The sequence below is a fragment of the Chionomys nivalis genome, chromosome 13 (assembly GCF_950005125.1).
Source record: "Chionomys nivalis chromosome 13, mChiNiv1.1, whole genome shotgun sequence".
Taxonomy (NCBI): Eukaryota; Metazoa; Chordata; class Mammalia; order Rodentia; family Cricetidae; genus Chionomys; species Chionomys nivalis.
The window spans coordinates 20043976-20068205 of NC_080098.1; the positions used below are offsets into that span (position 1 = coordinate 20043976).

The 24230-nt window shown below is 45.3% G+C and overlaps 1 protein-coding gene across 4 annotated transcripts in view; it reads left to right on the forward strand.

Annotated features, from left to right (window-relative positions):
- The window catches only part of Frmd4a (FERM domain containing 4A), a 581866-nt gene that overhangs the window by 251119 nt on the left and 306517 nt on the right, over positions 1–24230 (forward strand). For 2 of the 4 annotated variants that reach the window (XM_057787202.1, XM_057787200.1), the window contains exon 1: positions 8725–8826. The exons of the other annotated variants lie outside the window; for them this stretch is intronic. In XM_057787202.1, coding sequence (XP_057643185.1) covers positions 8761–8826 — 66 coding nt within the window. In that variant the 5' untranslated portion in view covers positions 8725–8760. Of the gene's footprint in view, positions 1–8724; positions 8827–24230 lie in introns of those variants that run through there. 4 annotated transcript variants of the gene reach the window in all.

Below are 24230 nucleotides of genomic sequence, written 5' to 3' on the forward strand. Positions count from 1 at the left end.
AGGTTGGCCACACATGGATTCAGAATGCAGGTGGGCTCTCGCTGCTTCTGCATTTCTGAGCTGGTCAGGCCCCTTGCTTCTCACACCTGATCTTCACAATTGGGAGAGTGTATGGCCAGCTAAAGAATAGCTGTGGGGGCTGTGGAGATGACTTAGGAAGAAAGGGCTTGATGATCCAATGTTCAGATCTCCAGAGCACACATAAAGTCCAGGAAGACACACAGGCTACCGACAATCCCAGAATTTGGGATGCAGAGACGGGATTCCTGAGGCAAGCTGGCTAGATAGAATTCTTCAGCAGGTGCACTCAAGGTTTAGTGAGAGGTCCTGCCTTGTTAAATAAAGTGGAGAGTGATTGAGGAAGACACTGACGTCTACCCTTGGTCTCTCCTTAGACAGGCAAGAGCATCTGAACAAACATATGCACACACATACAGCGTACACACACACACTACCCACCCACACTGTCAAACAATGCAATGGCTGCGGAAGCATTAAGAAAAGTTGCTCATTGTATGTAAATCACCACATAAAATAGATACATAATAGAAAGACACATGTCTAAGTCTAGATCATTCGAAATGGATGGTGGTTATTTGGGGGTGCTCCCTTACCACCAGAAGGTTAAGGTTAGGATTTGGATTGGGTTGGGGTTAGGGTTACAGGTTCATTTTGGCAAGAACCTAGCAAGCCACCCAGGTCACTCAGACATATGCAAAGCCGAGAACATGTAGCCAGAGAAGCCACTCCATACCTCCGGCACCCACAGCTTCTCACTTGAGATTAGCAAGGAGTTCTCTACCCAGAATACCACATTCAGTCTGAAACCACCCAGAAGGCATGGAAACCTTAACTCCCCGTGTCTGTAGAAGAGTCAGAATGTGTCCATAGAAGAATCTATGTTGCCATCATGGCATTTGAATTCCAGAAAGCAAGTGCCTTCCTTTAGAAAGTCCACGCAAATCTGTAACAATTGTTCTTCGTGCCTTCCAAAGGAGCCTTTCTTGCAGTGAACTCAGAAGCAATCCAGGCATCTGCCAGCCTAGTGATGGGCACGTGATAGGTGACAAGCCCAAAAGAAGACCAGATGGGTTATTGTACATTCCTCTCCATCAGCACCCAGGGTACCAGAGCCAGTGCCTGATACTAATATCACTGCTGGTTTTCAGAGTCTTGACATTCATACTTGTGAGGGAACAGAGACTTGTGGGTACAGAAGATGAGGCAGCAAGCAGAGTCAGGGGACATGTAGAGGAATGGCCCCTTTGTGCTTGTTAGAGAAGCCATCGAAATCAAAACTACAGTGTGAATGGGGAAGACAGGGTTGACTGTGTAAGTCAGCTGATAGCCACAGTTGGGGCACAAGGACAGGCACCAAGAGATCCCTACAGCCTGGTGTCCAGCCAGTGCCAGCCTGCAGAGTCCTATGGACACAAGCCTTTAAATTGACATGCTTGTCCTCACAGAAAAGGCCAGAGCAGACAGGCTAGCCTTTATAACCCTATTCGGACAGGCAGCTGTGTGTATGACTATGAGAACAGAGCTGTTTTGCTAGTACATAACACATAGAATTCTAGATAGAAGGTGAGAGGGAAGTTGGGCTGCCAAGCCATTAACAGGCCTTTAAATTAGTCACCTTTACATGTGTCATGGAGGGCTTTCCCATCCTACCACAATTATAGAGGGATAAATATAGATATTTAAAATATGAGATTTGCCAGGGGCTTTGTGTGTATGTGTGTATATATTATCACACAAGGTAGTTAATCAACTATCGTTTCATTTTGTGAATCATTTTATTTTATTTTATTTAGATAGGATTGTGTAGTCCCAGACTTCCAACTTGTCATGTAATCAAGGTTGGCCTTCAGCTCTTGATTCTTCTGTCTTCTTCCAAAGTATTGGGGATTGCAATATGCTACCATGCTGAGCTTGCTCTCTCAAGGTCTCTCTCTCTCAAGGTCTCTCTCTCTCTCAAGGTCTCTCTCTCTCTCTCTCTCTCTCTCTCTCCTCTCTGTTGTGGAATATTAATTTAAGATTTGTTGTATGTATTTATGCTGCGGAACATTTGTTTGTTTTTTGTTTTTTGTTTTTTTTTTTGGTTTTTCGAGACAGGGTTTCTCTGTGGCTTTGGAGCCTGTCCTGGAACTAGCTCTTGTAGACAAGGCTGGTCTCGAACTCACAGAGATCCGCCTACCTCTGCCTCCCAAGTGCTGGGATTAAAGGCGTGCGCCACCACCGCCCGGCTTGGAACATTTGTTTGATAATGCAAAGATCTGCTGCATCCTTTTATGATGCCTTTGTTTAACTCTGTAAAACTCTGTCGCTTTGCCTGTGTAAACACATGACTGGTCTAATAAAGGGCTGAACAGCCAGTAGATAGGCAGGAGAAAGGATGGAGCTGTCAGGCAGAGAAATTTAAAAAATAGGAGATATCTGGGAAGAGAAAAAGGAAAAACAAGAAAAAGAGGAGAGGGGGACAGTCGGGGCCAGCCACCCAGCCATGGAGTAAGAGTGGAAGTAAGAAAGGGGAAAAGTCCAGGGGCAAAGGTAGATGGGATAATTTAAATTAGAAAGCTGGCTAGAAACAAGCCAAGCTAGGCTGGGCATTTATAAGTAAGAATGAGCCTCTATGTGGTATGTGTGCTTATTTGGTAGCTGGGTAGCGGGTCCCCCAAAAGAGTAAAAATACAACTCTCTCTCTCTCTCTCTCTCTCTCTCTCTCTCTCTCTCTCTCTCTCTCTCTCTCGTGTGTGTGTGTGTGTGCGCGTGTGCATGCAAGTGTGTACACACACGCACGCTCGTGCTCTTCAAAGAGAGAGAAGGAGACTTTATGTTGATCCTCTCAGCCCGCTTCAAGCACACAGTACTGCATTGTTAATTGTGGTCACACTGCTGACTTTAGGTCCTCGGAACTGCATCTCACATGGTCAATACTTTATCCCTCTGACCATCACCTCTCCACAACCCCCTCCCCAATCCCCAAAATCCACCATTCTACTCTCCCCTTCTATGAGTTTGACTGTTTGAGATTCCTCATATAAATGAGCCCATACTGGGCTTGTCTTTATGCATCTGTTTTGTTTCAGTCAGCCTAATGTCCTCCAGATTTGGGGAAAGGATGGTTTCTTCTATAAATAGTGCTGGGAATTGGGTGTCCTCGTGCAAAAAGAATGAAATCTCACACCATATGCAAAAATCTGCTCAAACTGGATTAAAGGCTCCACTGTTGAGGGTTACTACTGCGGTATATTCCAGGTGTACGAGTCAAATTTGAGTGATAGAGATAAAAAAAAAAAGTTTACTTTTTAAACATCTTAGGCTTTGCTCAACAATTGAATTTAGTGACTACTTACATTCACTGGTACAAGCAAAAAGTGGTTTACTAGATTGCTTTTGGACCAGTTTTGCTCAGTCCTACAGGAATCTGACCCACTGTTTTCTACTTGGTCTTCAAATAAGTGAGCTTGAATAGAAAATTACTGCTCTTGAGTGGACGGAAAGATGTTTCCAGTTAAATACATTTTTCTATTCTGCTGACAGGTGTCTAGAACATGCACACAGCTGTCCTTAATGGAGATGACTTGCTAGGAGTTTAACTGTGGGCTGATGTTGAGTGAGAGAACTTCCTCCTCATAGAACAGTTAAAGTGGGTGCTTGTTTCCAGGAGTAAAAACAAACAAACAAAAACCAGAGCTTTGTAGAAGAGAAATTGTCTTTCAGTCCTAGGAAGAAGGACCGAGAGCAGCATTATGTCTAAATAGAGAAGGTAGCTGATTCTGCACTCCCAAGATTGACATTTTGTTTGTCCAAGCAGCAAAATATTAAGCCTTGGGGAGGAGTTTCATAACACAGACAGAACTATGTGTTTGAAAGTCAAACAGAATCAAAATTTTCAGGGTCAGAGAAATAACTCATCCACTGATATACTTTGTTGGAAGGAGGGTACTTGTTGGTTCCTGGCCACCCAGCTAGTTTTGACCAGAAATAATCACACAGAAACTGTATTCATTAAATCACTGCTTGGCCCATTAGCTCTAGCTTCTTACTGGCTAACTCTTATATTAATTTAACCCATTTCTATTCATCTGTATATCACCACGTGGTAGTGGCTTACCGGCAAAGATTCGACATGTCTGACTCTTTCAGTCCCGTGGCGTCTCTCTGACTCTGCCCTTCTTTCTCCCAGCATTTAGTCCAGTCCTCCTCACCTACCTAAGTTCTGCCCTATCAACAGGCCAAGGCAGTTTCTTTATTCATTAATAGTAATCACAGCACAGAGGAGACTCTCATATCAATACTTTGCCACCACAGAAACATAAGGCCCTCTGCTCAGCCCTCAGCATCTGCCTGAGAAGTCAGGCATGGTGGTGTGTGCTTGTGATCCCAGAACTGCAGAGGTGGACAGAGGTAGCCAACTAGGGTGGTCAACCACCTGCCTTGGTATCCAGTGACTACTTTTTGTCTACAACATTCCCTTGAGTAATATCTATAACCCATTACCTACTTCCTATCTGCACACCAGGCTAACTCGCTTCTGACCAATTTCTCCCTTCTAGAAATTATTGCAGAGACAGCCTCACTAGAATCAGAGGCATGGATCAGAGGGTGAAGTCACCTGCTTCCAAGCGTGATAACCTAAATTCAATCCCAGAAATCCACACGGTAGAAGGAAAGAACCAAGTCTGGCCGGGCGGTGGTGGCGCACGCCTTTAATCCCAGCACTCGGGAGGCAGAGGCAGGCGGATCTCTGTGAGTTCGAGACCAGCCTGGTCTACAAGAGCTAGTTCCAGGACAGGCTCCAAAACCACAGAGAAACCCTGTCTCGAAAAACCAAAAAAAAAAAAAAAAAAAAAAAAAAAAAAAAAAGAACCAAGTCTGGCAAGTTGTCCTCTGACCTTCATGCATGTATGTGTGCCATGTGCCATGGCCTGGATGCACCTACTCACATAACATATATGCCCTTGAGACATGGTCCTTAGGTCCTGCTCTAGAATACTTGCCACTTGCATGCCTAGACTGTACAGAGTTGCTTACCACTGATGTCTGCTGCTTCTTCCAAGTTCAAACAATTGTAGAAAATGGCCATGAAAAGCCATTTGCTAAGATGGGAAGCTGACTCCTTAAATGAGGAATATTAAAGATAATTGGTTCCCTTTAACCAATCATTCTCCATCAGGTAACCACTGCTCTACCCCAGAAAGAGGACAGATGAAATAAACTAGGATGTCTTTTGTGAATAAAAAAATACTTTGGCGGGGCAGAGGGATGGTTCATTTAACAAAGGGTTTGCCGTGCAACATGAGAGCCTGAATTCCATCTCTAGAACCCACATAAAAGTGCTGGGCATGGAGGCAAGTGCTTGTAATCACAGAATTGAAGAGAGGCAGGAGCCCCGTGGCTGGCTAGCCGCCCAGGTAGCCTGGTTGGTGATTTCAAGTCCACTGAGAAATCCTGCCTTAAAAAGTAGACAAGAAGAGTGAATAACTTCTGAGGAATAATACTTGAGATTCAAGATTGACTCCTGGCTTCTATACACACATCTGAGTACATATGTTACCACAGCACTCCAGTCATGGATACATGGACACACAAAACTAGGTAAATACCTCTTTGTAATTTAATTCACAGAAGAACGGGCAGATGTAGACTTGATTTGAACACTCCTGAGATTTCTGGGAGACGAGAATAATATTGCATTGGCATACATGCCTGTCTTCCCTAACAGTCTTTTCGTGGCATGGCCGGCGCTACCCACATCATTGCCTTGCTTGGTGAGAGACGCCTGGCTCCTTGAGTGCCTTCCAGGCAGCCTTTTTAACAAAAGCCTTGGGAACTCTATGAGGAGGGGTAGAGCTAGAGTCAACAAAAGATGGCCGCAAGGCATGCGACTATAGTTTAAACACAAGATGGCAGCTGTGTGGCAGGAAGTCGTCTGTATGGAGTCTTGGTTGCTGAAGTGGCTCTAGTACAGAATCAGTGTCAGAGGCTGCCAGCACACTAGCCGGTAGGAAGGCCTGGGAAGTCGCTCCCCTGTCAGGGAAATATGTTTTCTGTACAGTCTCAGCTATTGAAGCTGTCCATCACGGCATCGCCCCCACTCCTCCTCTGACGCCACCGCTTAACAAGACACACCTGTTGTGGCACTCACTCTCCCCCCCCCCCCCGCCCACTAGGGGCTCAAAAACAGATTCCAAACTGTAACACGCCAGACCATTGAGTGTAACTGATGACAGACTGTCAAACTAAGCAAGTTTGACAGCCCTTCAAACTGCTTTTAAAACAATGTTAAGCTTTTTATCAAGGTTTTCTCTCTAGTGGGGGAGTGACTTTATTTCATGGTGGCTCTGTTTAAATTACACATACTGAATCTGTCTTCCTTGATCTTTGAGAAAATGAGCATTTGTGTGGGAACTAAACCGAGAACTTCTGCTACCCTCCTTTTAGAGAACTGGGGTAGATGTGAAAGTACTCGTGGAATGTGAGCCTCTCAGACTTCTGTTCCCTCCTTGACTTCACATGGGTTACCTTCTCTGACGTGGGTATTAACTAGTAAGGGCTTCCCCTGTTTGGAATCAAGAGATTGGACATTTGAGTTAGGACTAGTGTGGGAACTAGGAGGCTGCCTGGTCTTTCTACACCGGGGCTGTGTTTGCTAGTACACCACCCCACAAATGTCTATTGTGGTCTTGACAACCAAGTGTTCCTGGAGGTTTTCTCAGTTCTGAAAACTTTCCCAAAGTGATGTTATTTCTTTGGATATATGATTTCAGCCTTAAAAAAGAAAAGAAATTCTGGGCTGGGGAGATGACCTTCCTCCATCAGCTCAGTGTCTAAAGCACTTGCTCCACAAGGGTGACAACCAGAGTTCAGATCCCCAAAAGCCACATAAAAGTGTGTGTGGTCTGCCCACAATCCTGGTGCAGAGGAAACAAAAGCAAGGACTTCCCAGAGCAAGTTAGCTTGTTAGAGTAGCCAGAACAGCAAACAGTGAAAGGCCCTACCTCAATAAAAAAATGAACAGCAATCAAGAAAAACACCCAACATCAGCATTGGGCCTTCACATACATGTGCAACTATACACACACATACAGACACACATCATATGTGCACACCACAAATGCATGCATAGGCAAAAGAAAAGAAAATTCGAACACATGCTTGGGGATGTTATGGTAAATGAATAAGCCAGTCATCAGAAGTCAAATACAGTATGTCCCTTATAGAGCATCCCTAGACAAGTAAGATGCAAAACAATAAACAAACAGAAAAAAAAAAAGAATGTAGGATTGTGGATGAGAAGGCTGGGAGAAAAAGGTGGAGAGACATGAAGAGTTAGTGTTTCATGGTATTGGGGTTCAGTTTTACAAAATCCAAGTTTCCAGAGTTGCATGATAGCAACACGTCAACACACAACTGTACAACACGTAACTAGACAGTGATGTGAACAGCATGATAAAACATCACTGATTCCACACTTGATGCGGCTGAGGTGAAACGGGAGCCATGGTTCAGAGAGTAAGAGAGCTTCCTGAGAAAGCATGAGGACCTGAATTCAGCTCCCCAGCAACCTCAAGAAAAAAAGAAAAAAGAAAAAGAAATGCTTGAACCCAGCAAGTGAGTGGGGGTGGGGGCAGAGACGGAAAGATCACTGGGATTTGCTAATCATCAACCCAGCAGGAAAAAAAAAAAGTAACAATCTTCAGGTTCAGTTTTATCTCAAGAGTTTAACATGGGACATGACCAATAGGGGAAGATACCCAACATAGCCCTCTAGCCTCCACACACAAGCATACCAGTGCGTGTGCATGCACGTGCGTGCGCGCACACACACACCACTACAAAAAGAAGTTGAAGCAGCACATTTTGTGCCGTGTGTATTTTGCTGCAATTGTTTAAAATGCTTGCACGAATAGAAGGAAGTCAAACTGTAGAAGCAGAAAAGGATTTCAAAGGTTTCATGAATATTCTACCTGGCAGGTGCTGGAAGAGCTGACACAGAGATGAAGTCTATTTCCGAGATGTTTATCTATCATTGCATGGTGTGGGTGTGGAAGGAGTGGGGGGGCGATCGTATGGGATCTAATAATATTCTGGGGAAAAATTTAGTACCCTCCAACTTTCATTTCCTTGTTTTCCACAAGACTGTGTTTCTCTGTCGTGGTGCACAGAACAAGGCTTGATGCGTCCTTCACAAAGAAGCATTGATGGCGTGTCTGTGTGAATTGCCCTGGCATTGGTCACAGCCAAGTTCTGCAGGACCCACTGCCCCCATTCGACAATACACTCCACTGTGTGTAGCCATTTATGAAAGGTCAGAAATGAACTGAGAAATGGCTGGAGTCAAAAACATGTGGCCCTATAAATATCAGAGTCAGACGGCTCATGCATTTTCCCAGTCTCGTTTCTGCCCCCATCTAGCTGTCCTCGTCTTCATCCGCCGCTGAGATTCCTTGCATTTAGTGGGCACTCCACGTTGTGAAGTTCCACAAGCGAGGCTGCCTTCTTCACCTGGTGACCTTTGTGCCCAGTCTGGCAGCACAGAATCATTAATGGAGTCTGGGTTTTTCTAAACCCTCTATGAGTTCTTCTAGCGAGCCCGGGCAGCCCGTTCTGCAATGCTCTGTTTTATTTTAAGAATTTCCACTTCTCACTAGTGGCAACTTTGCCTGGTAACTGATTGCGACACCAAGGGTGTTCTGTGAGTGGAAGGGTTGGCAGCTTGCTTGTGGAGCCGTAGAGCGAAGTGGGACATTGACCATGACTTTAGCTGCCAGACTGGATGGCTTTGAGACGACCCTGGAGCACCTGTTCATGGATGTATTTGTAAGTAAAAGTTTTTTATTCCCATGTGCAAAGATTGTCCCTGCCATTCTGAATAACCTAGGAATCATGTCCCCATAGTAGCCGAGGCTTCTAGCTTGTAATTGTCCCATTTCCAGGCAACGTCGTTATGTCTTACTAATGTGCTATGGGAGAGCTGGGGGGTGGAGTATTGTTCCTAGTGACACAGAACTGTCCATATGGATTAACTGACGGAGGTGTGGCATTTTGAATCAAGTGAGTTGCACAAGTCTGAATGAATGGCCTGAAGAAACAGGAGAGATCAAAACCCCGTTGGTATGGTATGCATTCCCTGGGAGAGCCAGATTTATTTGTGAAAAGATCATTCCAGGGGCCTGTGTGTGTGTTGGGGCAAAGGGAAGGTGGGGAGAGGGGAGTTGAGGAATTTATAGTGTTCCAAACACTGATCATTCCCTGTAGAGAAATGCAGATGGCTGGATAGCGTCGCTGATCCCACTGTCTACGGGCGGTTTTCAGGATTGATTTGATAAGATGAAGCTGGTTTGGTTTGATTTATTTTCCTTTAAGGCAGCTGACAGGTCACCCCCTCCCCCCTTCCTGCAATGATTTTAGCAATGCAATTCTGAAAAGCCCCTTCAACGGAGTCGCCACCCCAGACCAACCACGGGGGGCTCCTTACACTTGGTTTGGGCTTGTGCTCTCTGAGTTACTGCTGGTGTGCAGGGGACTGCAGAAGCAGACTTCCAGGTGGCAATGCAGCTGGAAGGGGTTGGTGGTGTGGTCTTTCCAAGAGCAACACTTGTTCTGCCAGGGAAGGCGGCTGCAGCGCCTGCTGTGAGGGCACACTAGTCTGTGTTTAGAATGAGGAAAAGGTTGGCACTTTTTGGCTATACATCACTAGGGCCCTTTCGCGGACTTTACAATGAATGGTGTATTTTGGCAGGCAGGAGAGTCTGGAGCATTTTTCTTATTATTAATTTATAATTTATCTTCAGATGGAGGCAACTTTATGTTGGCAGAATTCCCAGAGGGGGCTTTCTCTTTTAGGAGGGTGTGGGGAGCTGAATGGCTGGAGTTCATCTGAACATAGTCATGCATTAGGAAGGAGGCCTGAAGGGAGAGTGTGTATGTGGTAGACAGTGGACAGAGTCTCCTGCATGTCTAGTCCAGGGTCATCAGTTCATAGACTGTACAGTAGAGAAGAGAATGAGACGGAAACTAGCTTTGATGGCCAACCCTCTCTGCAGAGTCGAGGTATCGGGTGGTCTCCGACATAGTCAAGAGCTTGAGTATCTCAGAGGGAAAAAAATTAATCAGAAAATTGCTTTTCTTTAAGGACCCCAAGGACGTTACTGCATCCCCCTTGTTGCCTTGACTCCCTAATTTCATTTCTATTCCCTCTGCATTCCCACGGTCTTGTTTCCAAGCCTGGCAATGTTCTTCCTCTTCGGGGGGGGGGGGACTCTCATACGCCTCATCCCTTTTAATAATAATCATTTTAATTCAATAACTACTTCTCGCTTAATTATTCTACTTTCCTGGGTCCCAGTTAGAGGGTTTGTTCACCCATTCTCCCAGGAAGGCCAGAGGAGAACAATGGATATCCTGCTCTCTCTGCCTCTGTCCCTTGGCACAGGGTTTCCTACTGAACCTGGAGCTAGGCTGCTGGTCAACAGACCCCATTAGAGCAACCTTCTTCCCTACCCCTACAGCTCCAGGGTTGCATGAGTGCAGTGACCAAATATGGCTTTTTACATGGGTGCAGGGAATCAAGACTCATGTTTTCAAAGGTGTGTACAGCCTTCTTAGCATAGAATATGCTGTGTTGACACCATTGGATAGACATTAATTACTTGTTTTTAAATGCATATTATTCATTTTCATTGACAAATTGATTTGGGTGAGAACATCAACATGCAAAAGAGAATTCTATGCTCTCTGTACTTTTCTCCACTTTCATTTTAAAATGTATTCATTTATCAGAGCATGCACATGCCACAGTACATGTGTGGAGGTATGAGGACTACATGTGGGAGTCAGTTCTCTCCATCTGCCATGTGGGTTCTAGCTATCAACCTGAGATTGCCAGGATTAGCAGCAAGCACCCATACCTACAGAGCCATCTTGCCTGTCCTCTGTATTTCTTACCAAATTATAAAACCTCTTCTTGACACATTCATGACAGAGGCCATCTTAGTTATCAAAACTAAAGAAGTCGGTGGATGGGGTGTGAGGAGTAGGAGCTCTTTGCTCTAACTTTATTATAAGAAAGGTGAGTCACACCTGGTGGTGCAGGCCTATAGTCCTAACTACGTGGTTGGCTAAAGTAGGAGGTTTGCAAGTTCGAGGTGAACCTGGCCTAGAGTAAGTTAAAGGCAAGCCCGAGCAACTTAGTGAGATCCTGTCCCAAAATGAAAACTACAAAAAAAAATCAAGGATGAGCTTACAGTAGAAGGGTCCTTGCTTAGTGTGTACGCAACTTGGAGCTCAATCCCTAATACCATAAAAAAGCTAACAGCAACAAAACACACCACCACAGTATATGGTATGTAGTGTGTGTGTGTGTGTGTGTGTGTGTGTGTGTGTGTGTGTGTGAAATGCAGAAGATGTCCTAAAGCAAAGACTTATTTGCAGAGCAGACTCCCCGTGTGGCCTGCACCTGGATGACAAAGGATGCAACTGGTACTGTAGGTGCTTCATGTGCCTCTTCCAGATAATTCTCCCATTCCCCTGCTAGGTCTCCCTAACCCGAACTTTGGTGACAAGCATTTCCTTGATATTTGGTATAGCTTTTCCCATCAGCATGTAACAATCCTAGAGAGGATTAGCTGTGGACTTTGAAGCCACAGATGCAGCTGAGTCCCCACCCTTGCCGTAAAAGTATTGTCTCAAATGTTTCATCTTTCAGAGAATCTCTGTTCTCATCAGTAAACGTGCAGCTCAGACTATTCAGCGTCCACCACTACAGCAAAGATTTAAAGCCAGTGATGCAACCCAGGGCTGCTGGGTGCAGAGAGGCAGCTAGGGTTAGGGGTGCAGAGAAGGCACTGGGCATGCTCATTTTCTTCTTTTCTCTCTTCTTCCTTGCTTGGACCCCTAGAATGGAAACCCATTTTAGGTATTTTACTGTAAAATCATCTCTCCTCCTTCCACTCCTAGCTCTCCAGTTGTTACCACCTTAAAGTGAACACACATGCGTGCATGCACACACACATTATAATTACACGGCATTTGAGTGCTTTCCAAGCACAGCAGCCACTCTCTGTATGAACTTGTCAACCTGTGGCTGAATCTAAATCTATCCTTAGTTCTGTTGCTGATGGGGATTCAACCCCCAGAAACACTCCACTGCCATCCCCTTAGGGAGAGTGCTCTGAGCCAGATGACCTGTGGCTCAGAAAAAAAAGAATATATATATATATATATATATATATATATATATATATATATATATATATATTATATTTCATTATATGTGCATGGGTATTTCGCCTACATGTATGTCTGTATACCACATGTGTGCCTGTTGCATAAGGAGGCCAGAAGAGGGCATCAGATCCCCTAAAACTGGAGTTATAGATGGTTGATAGCTACTAAGAGGGTGCTAGGAATTGAATCCAGTTCCTCTGAAAGAGCAAAATGTTCTTAGCTGCTCCAGCTCCTGGTTGCCCTTTCAGATCCATTTCCCAGGAAGAACGGGGAAGAATGTCTGCAACCCGTAGGGATTGATATTGATATCCTAAAAAAACAAAGAGGTGACTTGAAATCTATAAGCTGGCATTTTCTCTTCCAACCTTGCTAGGAACCGCAGGCTTTCCCAAGCGAATCAAAAAAAAAAAAAAAAAAAAAAACGGGCATTTGCACCAGTGTCCTGTTACTCTCGCCTTTCCTGTATAGCTTTGAGCATGCTCACTGGGATGTCATCCACTACCTCCAGAGCAGCTGTTTCTATGTCGACTGCTGCTGTCCAGGATTACCAAGGGACATTTGGGGTGGGTGTGTGTGCTCTGTAGAAATGCAAGGTTTCTATAAGATTCAATAAGGGGACCTGGCACATCTTTTGTTTCACTATACCTTGTCGCACTTGGGGCTTCTGTAGCTGCAGCTGTGCGGCTGGGTTCCAGAGAGAAAATGGCCCTCATATGCATGGGTTCAAGCTTCCTCACACAAATACATTACAACCAGCTATACGTCCAGTTCCATGGGCTCTGATGCCCTCCTCTGGCCTCCAAGGGTAACTGCACCCCCATATGCATACATGTAATTTTTTTCTTAAAAATCAATATTTTAAAAGAATGGTTAGTAAAGCATTGTTGTGTTGTCCTGCTTCCAACTGTCAGCCTCTGTACCTCTTGTCTCAGAAAATGAGAGTCATATCACTCAGCTCTTACTTCTCTAGACATATAGTTAAGAGGCTCTGCCTTCCACGGACATTCCAAGACTTCCCTATAAGCCAAGGGCACCCAATACAAATTGAAGAAATGGATAACTGGAAACCAAGCAGATGTCTTGAAACATTCTTTGTTGTATTACGTAGCCTGATTATCTACACTTGACTCTCCTTTCAAAAGGAGGCAGAGCCTCCGGCTCTCCCCTCTTGGGTCTGGCTTCTGCCACCAGCATTTCATGTGCGCCTTCTCATGGCCATCCAGGACCTTCTGATTATTATCCTATTGTGCTGAATCCTTATTTGGCTCAAGCTTCCTATAACATCGCTCCTTCTGCTTGCAATTTCATTTTGGTTTTTATCAACATATGTGCATGGCAATGTTCATGAACATAAACATTAAAGAACACTAGAAGGCTCATAAAGAAATACTCCAGGTTCCAGTCCCTTCCTTCCAATCTCTGAGTCCCTCTCCCGAGGGGAAACTGTGTTCTTCTAAATGTTGCATGTAATCTACTGGTTAGCTGTAGTTTTTTGAATAATATGCTGTCTTAGTTCCTGTTCTATTTCTGTGAAGAGACACCATGACCAAAGCAACTCTTAGAAAGAAAACATTTAACCGAAGGCTTGCCCACAGTTCCAAAGGTTGGCCCATCACCATCATGGCAGGGAACATGGCAGCACACGTAGTGCTGGGGAAGTACTTATGTCTCGGTCTGCAGGCAGGCAGGCAGGCAAAGAGAGAGTTTGGACCTGGCATGGGCTTTCGAAACCTCAAATTCAACTCCCAGTGAGATACTCCTCCAACAAGACCACACCTACTCCATCAAGGCCACACCTCCTAATCCTTCTAATCCTTTTAAGCAATTCCACTTCCCAGTAACTAATCACTCAAATATATATGAACCTGTGGGGAGGCACACTTATTCAACCCACCTTATGTGTTTACATAGTAACTTTTTAAATACTTAATTTTGAGATTTTATGTTGCTACCCTGAGATATGATGGTTTAATTATTTGTGTATGTGTATGTTCATGTGTATGGAGGTGCTCACATATGTGTGAATGCACATTTAGGAGAATATGCATGTACAGGCTAGAGGATAGGTATTAGTCTCTCACTGGTCTAGAGTTCATGGAATAGGTTAGGCTGGCTGACCAGTGAGTCCTAATATTGAACCTGTATCCATATCCCCAGTTCTTTTAAAAACAAAATGTAACATGGGTTGTTTCCTGAGACTGAACTCAGATCCTCATGCTGACAAGATAAACAATTATTTTACTTACTGAGGCCATCTCCTCAAGCTGAGGTTTCTTTTTTAAAGATTTATTTATTTTATGTATGTGAGTGCTCTATTTGCATATATGATTTTATGCCAGAAGAGGGCATCAGATTCCACTATAGATGGTTGTGAGCCACCATGTGATTGCTGGGAATTGAACTCAGGACCTCTGGAAGAACAGTCAGTGCTCTGTAATGTTCCAATTTTAATATATGTGCTGCTGAAGCATGCAAAACCTGAGGGTTTTAGCTCTTGTTATATTTCTACACACACAGACATATTTCTCTCTTCCCCTATGTCTTCTTGACATATTGATGTTGTAGTCTAATGTAAAAACTAATTTTATTAATTTTACAAAATATTGTTTATACCTGAGTGTAACATGAGGACCTGCTTTTCACTCCAGCCGCCCTGCTAGCTTAGCCCTGAAATAATCACACAGAAACTGTATTCATCAAAACACTGCTTGGCCCATTAGCTCAGGTTTTGTATTAGCTCTTATAACTTGTATTAGCCCATAATTCTAGTATATGTTAGTCACATGGCTCGGTACCTTTTTCAGCGGAGCAGGTCACATCTTCCTTCTTCGGTGTCTGGACAGGACTGTGGAGGGAGTGTCCCTCTTCCCAGAATTCTCCTGTTCTCATTGACCCACCTCTACTTCCTGTCTGGTTGTCCCGCCTATACTCCTGCCTGGCTACTGGCCAATTCGCATTTATTTAAAACATAATTGACAGAATACAGAATTGTCCCGCACCATCTGAGAAATAGTGTATATTATAGTTATATATCCTGGTGACCTTTACAAGTTTGTTTTTCCTGGAGTTAATTGCTTTTTTTCTAATGTTTGTTTAATATCCTATTCCTCTCAGATCTTCATGCTCGAGTTATATGCTTCTTTTCAGAACTCTCCATTCTTCATCAATTAGATGAGTTTAGATGAGCTCCTTTCTTTCTGTAGACCAGACTGGCCTCCAACTCACAGAGATCCTCCTGCCTCTGCTTCCCGAGTACTGGGATTAAAGGTGTGCACCACCACCGCCCAGCTAGATAAGCTCCTTTCTTGGTCTCCTGCATAGCTGCCCTCTTGCTATTTCTCTTGCCCATCATCTTACAAGCCCCTTTATAATCTCTCCTGCAAGCAGTTCTTTTCTGGGAACTTGTGTTGTCCTCTTTCTAGGCTCAGTGTTCAATGGACATGTTGAAGAGCATCATTTCCAATGTTCACATGAAGTACTGCTGTCCATTACTAAATGGCCATCCCATGGTTCTAATGATAGAACTTGTCTGGTGGTTGCTTGAATGTCGTGGAAAACCAGAGCTACATTTTAAGGCTTGACTCTTCTCTTAAATGCCATCTCAAAACATGCAGACACCAGAAACTCAGCATTCCCAGCCGTTCCCCTCCTCCCACGCATCTATCATGAAGGTTAGGACCATCCTTCCCCTGGTCTCTTCAGATAGAAGCTATAGAGGAATAAATAATATTAAGATTCTAGACTTCACCTTTTCCCATTTGAACTATGCAATAACCCTGTCACTATCTGGTTGACCTCCATTCTACCATTCACCCTTTGTCAATTAGCCCCTCAGAACTAATTATTGCTTCCTTGCTAAAGGTAAGTCGGAATGACTTCCCTTTGGTCACAAAATGAGGTTGCTTAATTGCTGTTTCTATTGCTATGATAAAACACTATGACTAAAAGCAACTTGGGGACAAGAAGGTCATTTCACCTAACAACTTATAAGAGAAGCCAGCATAAGAACTCAGGGCAGGAACTGAAGCAGAAGGCATGCAGGAATGTTGCTTACTGACTTGCTCCTTGGGGTATGCACAGCCTGATTTCTTATTCAACTCAAAACCACCTGCCCAGAGCTGGCACCACCCACTGTGAGCTGGGCCTTCTCATATCATTCATCAATCAAGAAAATACCCTACAGGGTTGCTCAGAGGCCAATCTGGTATAGGTGATTTCTCAGTCAAGGTTCCGTCTTTCCAAACAACTCTAACTGGTGTTCAGTTGACATAAAACTAGCCAGCACAGAAGGCCAATATATACTGTTCTATAGTATGCAGGTGATAATCTTGTCTTAGGGGCGTGTGTGTGTGTGTGTGTGTGTGTGTGTGTGTGTGTGTGTGTGTGTGTTATGTATGCGAATACAGTACCACACATGCCATAGCAAATACATAGAAGTCAGAGGTCGACAACACCTCTGACAATAAGTGTCGATACTTACCTTCCACATTGTTTTAAAACAGATCTCTTTGTTGGTTTTTACTGTGTGTTCCAGGCTATCTGTCTAGAGAGCCCCAAGAGATTCTCTCCTGTCCCCACTTCTTTACATGGGTTCTGGAGATATGAACTCATCTCCTCACACTTGTACACCAAGTGCTTTTCCCACTAAGCCATCTGTCCATCCCCTTGCTATCATTGTTTACCACCCTTGTATTCACACATGTTACTCATATCTCATACAGTTTTCACAACTTGTCTTTATGTTATAGAGACTTCAAATGCAAACATAGTGGCATAGGCCAAAGAGTTACAGAGTCCTCCATTCATCCTCATTTGCCTCTAAGAATTGCTCCATTGAAAGCATTTCACCCATTCTGGCCATGAACTTGTACTGAGAAGCCCTTTGACATTTTGACATCTGGGTTAGTGGGTGTACGGGGCACACTCAAGATAAACCATATTCCCACGGCGTGAGGTTCAGAGATGCCAGTCTTTCTAACAAGCCCATGTTGCTCTCTCCCCTTAGACTCATAGGGAAGTGGGCAATAATCACCCTTGGCAGTAATGTATTTCCTGGACATGGGAGAGAGAGGAATCACACACCATCAAGAAAAGATCCCACTCTCCTTTGCAACCCTGGGAGGTTTATTTCAACTATGGGGATCTATTCTGTGGATGAAAATTACATGTTTGGGGGCTGGTGAGATGGCTCAATGGTTTAGAGTTCAGACTGCTATCATAGGAGACCCAGGTTCAATTCCCAGCCCCCATATGGCAGCTCACAACTGTCTATAACTCCAGTTCCAGGGGATCCGACAGCCTCACACAGACATACATTCAGGCAAAACACCAATGCACATCAAATAAATAAATAAATAAATCGTTTTTTAAAAAAGAAAGATTACATGTTCAAGTTCTCTGCCTGGAAAAAGGAAGCATACAAATGAGAAACAGGTTTAAAAGTTGACCATTTGCCACCTAGCACTTAGCTAAGTATCTTATATGCCTGACACAAGGGAGTCAAGACTATTGAAAATCAAAAATCCACATGTACCGGCTCAGCTCAGAAGTGCCCCATATATATCCAGCTAATTCTGTGAAGTCAATACCATAGATAAGGGCATTATTTATTTTGCCATTCCAGGTGTAATTACACAGTTTACCCTGTGCAAAGTGCACTTCATAAACACAGCAGATCAATGCTAGTTATCAAAATCCATCCATAGCTGACAGAACATGAAAAAGGGCTTTGCAAAGTGATCTGGAAAGCCCATCTGCAGAGCCAGCCCCACAGGTCAGCTTATTACCTGCTTAATCACACAGGCGTCCTGGCAATAGTATCGATTCCCCAGGACTAGGACATGACATCACTCTTAACGGCATGTGCAATAAGCTAGTCCCGAACCATGCAGAAGAGCCATCAGCTCAGGCTGCTGCCTCTGAGTGGCGTATAGCCGGCAAGGGAAAGTAGGGTGCTGGTGGGGACCAATCAAATCAAGGCAAGGTGTGAAGAGCGTCCATATAGAAGAATGAAATCCTCCTGCCTGGGCTAGAGACAGCTCAGTCGATAAAGTATTTGCTTTGCACGCATGAAGACCTGAGTTCCATCCTGAGAACTCGTGTAAACAAAAGCCAAGTGTGGTGATGTGCACTTGTAATCCAAGCACTAGGGATAGTGGGAGAGGGTGAAAACAGAAAATTGCCTGGAGCACACTTGCCTGCCAGCCTAACTCATTGCAATTTCCAGGTTAATGAAAGACAATAAACAAACAAACAAACAAACAAAAAGCAAGGTGGATGGCATCTGAGAAGTGATAGGTGAGCTTGTCTCCTGGCCTCTTCATGCATGCACACACATGTGCTGACATACACACACATGCACTTTCATATAACACACATATACCTTCGCATAAACATAAACAAGTCACACACAGAGAGATACACACACACACACTTTGCTGCTTGTGAGCAAGGCCTCTGTTTGTTCTTTGTCCTTGAGCAAAAACTTAAACCATGCTGCCAGCAGACCAACAGCCTTATGCTTGTATTCAAGGCACTCAGACAGAATATTGGTGACTGTCCTATAATAGGCATTAAGATTTTCCACAATCTATACAGCTTAACTATTGCTTCAAAGCTCTCAGGAGACTCCAGGTCACCTGATTATCTGGAGGTCTCTTTGTGACACAGACCACATCTTCCCCTGTGGTCTGGAAGAAGGTGAGGTCTGTTTCCACTGTGATAGGAGGGACGTCTTGAGTTGATGGAATCAGGGGCCTTGTTATGGGTGAACTCACTCTCTTCTCCCATCACTGAACTGAAACCCACCAAACACCAAGTTTTCGAAAGGCTAAGAAGGCAGGTAGCTCAGTGGTGCAGCCTTTGAGGACCTCCCATGAATGAAGCTTGAATCTAGAGCCAACCACACACAGGGAAACAGAAAGATTGAAGTGAGGTTCACAAAGGCTATTATGGTTCCTGGGGCCACAGGACGATGTAGCCAGCTGTGATACATTGCAGTGACACGGGGAGTAAGGTGGCTAATCATTTACAGTGTGACCATGGGCAAGGGACTGCCCTTCTCTGTGCCTTCATGGCTCCATCTTCACGCAGGGAAAGAAGAGCCCCTATTACAATGATAAGACATTGTAATCAAGTACAACATTTAAAGTGGTCCCTGCAGGAGAGCGTGCCACTAAGGGGGCTGTGTCATCTCATCAGACACTCAGTAGGTGCCTGAGGACTGGATAAAGAAATATAGGCAATGAAAGGAAAGAATAAGTTCAGTTTGGTCAGGGCCAAGGCCCATGTCAGAGAGTGTGGTATGGTATGCAAGATGATCACAGAGCCATCTCAGATGCAAGTTCACCCTTGACCTTGAGCACCACACTTTGTCCCAGCTGTGACAGAGGAGCCAATCTGGGCAGGCCTACCCCAGATCCTTTATCTTCTTTGTCTCAACGAAGGGTTAAATGCCAACTAGTGAAAGAGAAGGCAGGAGGGTGAGAGGGGAGGGGAAGACAGAGAGAGAAAGGAGAAAGAGAGAGAAGAGTGAAGGGGAGGAGAAGGGAGGTGGGAAAGAGGAAAATTTATCTCCTCACCCAAACCCACTACATTTCTTCCTGCAGCATCGTAGGATGCTCCCTTTTCAACCCTGGCAGCCCCTCCAGGGAAATAAACAAGAAGGTGGTAATAGTGGCTAGTTATTGTCCTAAGAGCTCAAAACACTGAGAAACGCTCTTTTTAATATTGTACAAAATGTCCCAAGGAATAGCCACAGCTGAGGATGTAAGTCTCTACTCTCAGCTTGGTCTCCCATCAGCTTTGTCATGACCTCGTCCCTCAGGTTAGGATCTTTCCACTTTGTAGAAGAGCAAGCAGCATTAGGGCTTGTGTGAGAAAGCAGGCTTATGCTTGAGAACACTTGCTCCCCAGCTGGGGGTGCTGTCCTGGGAGGCATTGAACCTTTAAGGGGTGGGACCTCGCTGGAGAAAGTGGCTTGCTGGCAGCAGACCTTGAGGATTATGACCAGGCTCCACTTCCTGTCCTGTCTGTTTCCTAAGTGGTGGGGGAGAAGGGGTGATCCCAGCCACCATGCTTTCCCACAGTGAAGGACTGGATTCCCAGACCCATGAGCCAAAGTCAGTTTCTCTCCCTTGTCTCTTGTAATATAGTAAGAAACACAAACCTAAGAAGGATCCCATATTCCGATTGTGAAATTGTCACTCAGAAGGGCCCTTCAACTCACCTCTCCAGCTCCTTCCTCAGCTCAGGGCCCTTTGTCCCTCCTCTCAGCACGCCCTCAACCTCCAGAGCTTCCATTTGGCATCCCATCTGCACAGTGTCCTCCAGCGCCTTCCTCCCACAGGAAGCCACCCTGCCTGTTGACCTGCTTCCTCACTGTTCCATCAGGGGCACGAAACATAGAAGGGACAGTTCACCGAGAGCCAGCCACTTAATGCTCTAAGTGAGAGTGAGGATGTGTAGACCGGCAGGGAACTGCCAGTGTCTCATTGGCTCCAGTGTAGCTTGTAACATGTACCAGTATGCTCATTGCTCTGGTTTGGGGGCTGTTTTTATGCAACTGTGGGTGTGTGACAAGCACACACAAACATAGACAAATACATACACTATCATACACACAGAGACATGTACTTACTCAAACAGACACATACAATACAAACTCCTAAATTCATACTTATACACAAACACATGCATACAGTCATACACAGAGAGAGAGAGAGAGAGAGAGAGAGAGAGAGAGAGAGAGAGAGATATTCACAGACATACATCAGATGATCTCTTCCTTCCTGTCTCTTCCCACCAAAGGTGGTGTCATAAACTGCTTTCGGTCCCCCAAGCCGTTACCCCCCATCTCCTCTTTTACACCCAACTGTCAGTGACCTGGAACTTTGATTTGATGTGCCTTGCTTTGGAGCATGGAGAACATTGATTTTCTTACAATGCAGTTCACTTCATCCCCGAACGGCTTCAGTCCAGACTTTCATGTAAATGTTCTCCTCGAGACTGGAAGGAAATGTTCCAAGTAAACAAACAAAACCCTCCATCAGCCGGATGCATTGGCTCCTTGAGCTGTCAAGGGCAGCAGCGTGGGGGAACTGAATGGCTGAGCATGGCTGCCCCAGCACTCCAGCCCCACACCACTCATTCTTGACACCTAGCCCACGGCATCCTGCCTAGCTTGCCAGGAGCCCTCTAGACTGTTGCCGATACACATGGCCTGGGACCATCCTCTCCTAATGAAGACATGCGCTCTCCAAGATAAAGTTGTTCCAACCCCTTTCACACCATCCTGTTCATTCTCTTTCCTAATGTCAGTTCTTTGGGCCATTGTATCTGGACCCATTGATTCATAGAGCCTCATCCTTGCCTGTGTGACTGTTGTCTTCTTCCTGTCACTTGGCAGGCAGAGGACAGTGAAAACCTGGAGGCTGCCACTCCTCTTCCTCTTCCCCCTTGGCTCCATGGGGACCCAAGTGACCTTGGCATCCATGAAGTCCAGTCCTACCATAGGTGACCCCATCTCTGAGCTCTTCTTACTCAGCTCCATTTCGAGCCACTGAGGCGGGGCCCTACTGTCCCTTCCTTAGCATTTTGGGGGTTGTCTATGACCTGGACTCAAGCCTGGATGTCGTGATGGCAGCAGATCGAGAGACTTTGAAGCTGCTCATGTCACTAGTCCTCTGAGCTTGAAGCTCCAGCGCTCCTGCAAGCCCATTAGGAGGCTTTATTTTCTAGGTTGTGAAACTGCCACAAGCTAAGAAAGTGACCTATGGCAGTTGGCAGTAGAATAAGCCAAGTTAGACCCTGCAGTTACACAAAGTTACTTCGGTCTACATCTGACTTCTTACCTGTCCATCAGTGTACTCTGCTGGTCACCTTATATGTATGTCTCCGTTCCTTCACCTGTGAAACACAAACAATGGAAATCACTTCCTTCATTGAGAATGGAACCCTCCCGGATGGTTGTCTGGCAACTCAGCAAGCATCCATCCCTCTCCTTCCCAAAAGTGGTCACATCAGGTAGAGTATGTGTGCCTGTCTCCTCCTGAGAAACATACTTGTGTTCTAATAGTGAAAATGAATAACGAATATAAATGTTGCAAATTCAGCAAGGAGACTGAAATGTGCAGATCTCAAATTCTATGGACAGACCAACAGATATTTCTGGGCAAGCTGACTACTCAGCCTTGAGGTCAAAGGAGGAGGCGGGCATTTGCTCCACAGGGACTGGGGAAGGGGGGCTCCGTTGGTGGGAAGAGACACTTCTCCTTATAGAAAGCATGACCGTGTCCCCGCCACATTGGGGAGGGGGTGGAATGTGCTGGGCTGCAGTGTATAGGGGGCGGGGGAGTCTGGCCCAGAGTTATTTTGATTTCCATTAACATTCTCTTCTATACGGATTTAACCATAATTGAACACATGTGCTTCTGTTTTATTTGCACTTAGTTCATCAAAGTGTCCCTTACTGTCTGAACTGCACCGCCAAAGCCTTGAGTTCTTCAGTGAATCCTCCATTAATACCCCTGGGAAACAGGAAGTTGCATTTACTGAAATATAAATAAATTCAGCTCTCAGGGGCTTTGCTGGGGCCGGGGTCACAGGAGAGGCAACCATCCACTGTGTCCTCTCAGAATAAGCTGGAAGGACACAATCTCCTAGCTCTGGACAGATGACTGTTTGGAAAACACATCCGTCCTTTGTTCAAACCTGTGACACCTTCAAGTGCCATTTTGGAAAAGCCTGCAGGTTCGGGTGGATAACTGAGTATCGGTGCAGATTTATTCTCTGCTCCTGTCTACTTTGAATCTGGGCAGTGCAGGCAGGAATAGAGGAGGAGGACAAATGACATGTAACCTAAAACCCCTCTCCAAAGATATCCCTGGGACTCCTTTTCTCCCTCCTCTCCCCTCTCGCTCACCCTCTTGCTCACTACAACCGCACACATGGAGCCAATTACAGACAAAGCCTGATTGTTGTACGGTTGGACTTTCCCACGTGGGCTCGCTGCTTTAACTGCCTCTCACTGTGTGTCTGCGTGGGAGGACCCTGCCCACGGGTCCAGCCCAGCTCCCTGCATCCCCGTGCCCCTCTCCTCCGAGGCTCTCTGCTCTAATTCATTCTCTAGCAGCAGAAAACCCTTCTTCCCTTCACACCCCCCCCCCCATTTCCTATTAGGTTTGTCTGAATAAACAGAACTTTCTTTTTCATCACTCTCAATAAACCGAGCTCTGGTGTGTGGGGAACAGAGAAAAGCTGGTTCCCAACGTGCCAGTGGCGTCAGGCTAAGCCCGAGGTCTCCACAGAGGGAGCGAGCATTGCTTTCATGAGAACGAGGGCAGAGAATGTGTGTTCGTCTGTGGAACTGTGTTCGAGAGAAGCAAACAGAATTCCTTACATCCTGGAAAGCTGTTACTTGTGATTTTTCTCTGCTGTGGAAGGGAGCTGGTTCCAGGGGATGAAGTGATGAGGAGTGGGGGCGGGTAAGCTGGTGCCACAGAAAGTTAAAACATTAGCCCACTTGGACCATTTGTTGGAATTACACCTCATTTGGAAAAGAATCGGCAGATGTGGATGAAGCAGAGCTTGAATCGTTTTAACACTTTGTAAAACCACACATGACTTAGTCGTGCTCACTGCAGACGTAAACCTGACCGTCCTAGGGTCTGTGAGGTGTCTTGGTGGGTAAAGGCACTCTCCACGAAGCCTGAAGACGTGAGTTTGATCCTTGGGACCAAAAGGTGGAAGGAGAAAACGATTCCTGAATGTTGTCCTCTGACCCCTACTGTGGCATTCCTCAAACCAACATGACCTCTCCCCTGCCCCCGGTATACAGTGGCACACAAAATAAACAAATAATGTTGAAGTTTTAAACAAAACAATGTTCTAGGCACATTTGCACAAGGCGGTGGCACAGGTAACTCCTTTGGCTTTGGTCTGATTCATCTGAACCACGGATGCAAGGATCGCAGAGATTTCTACCACCCCTCCTACCC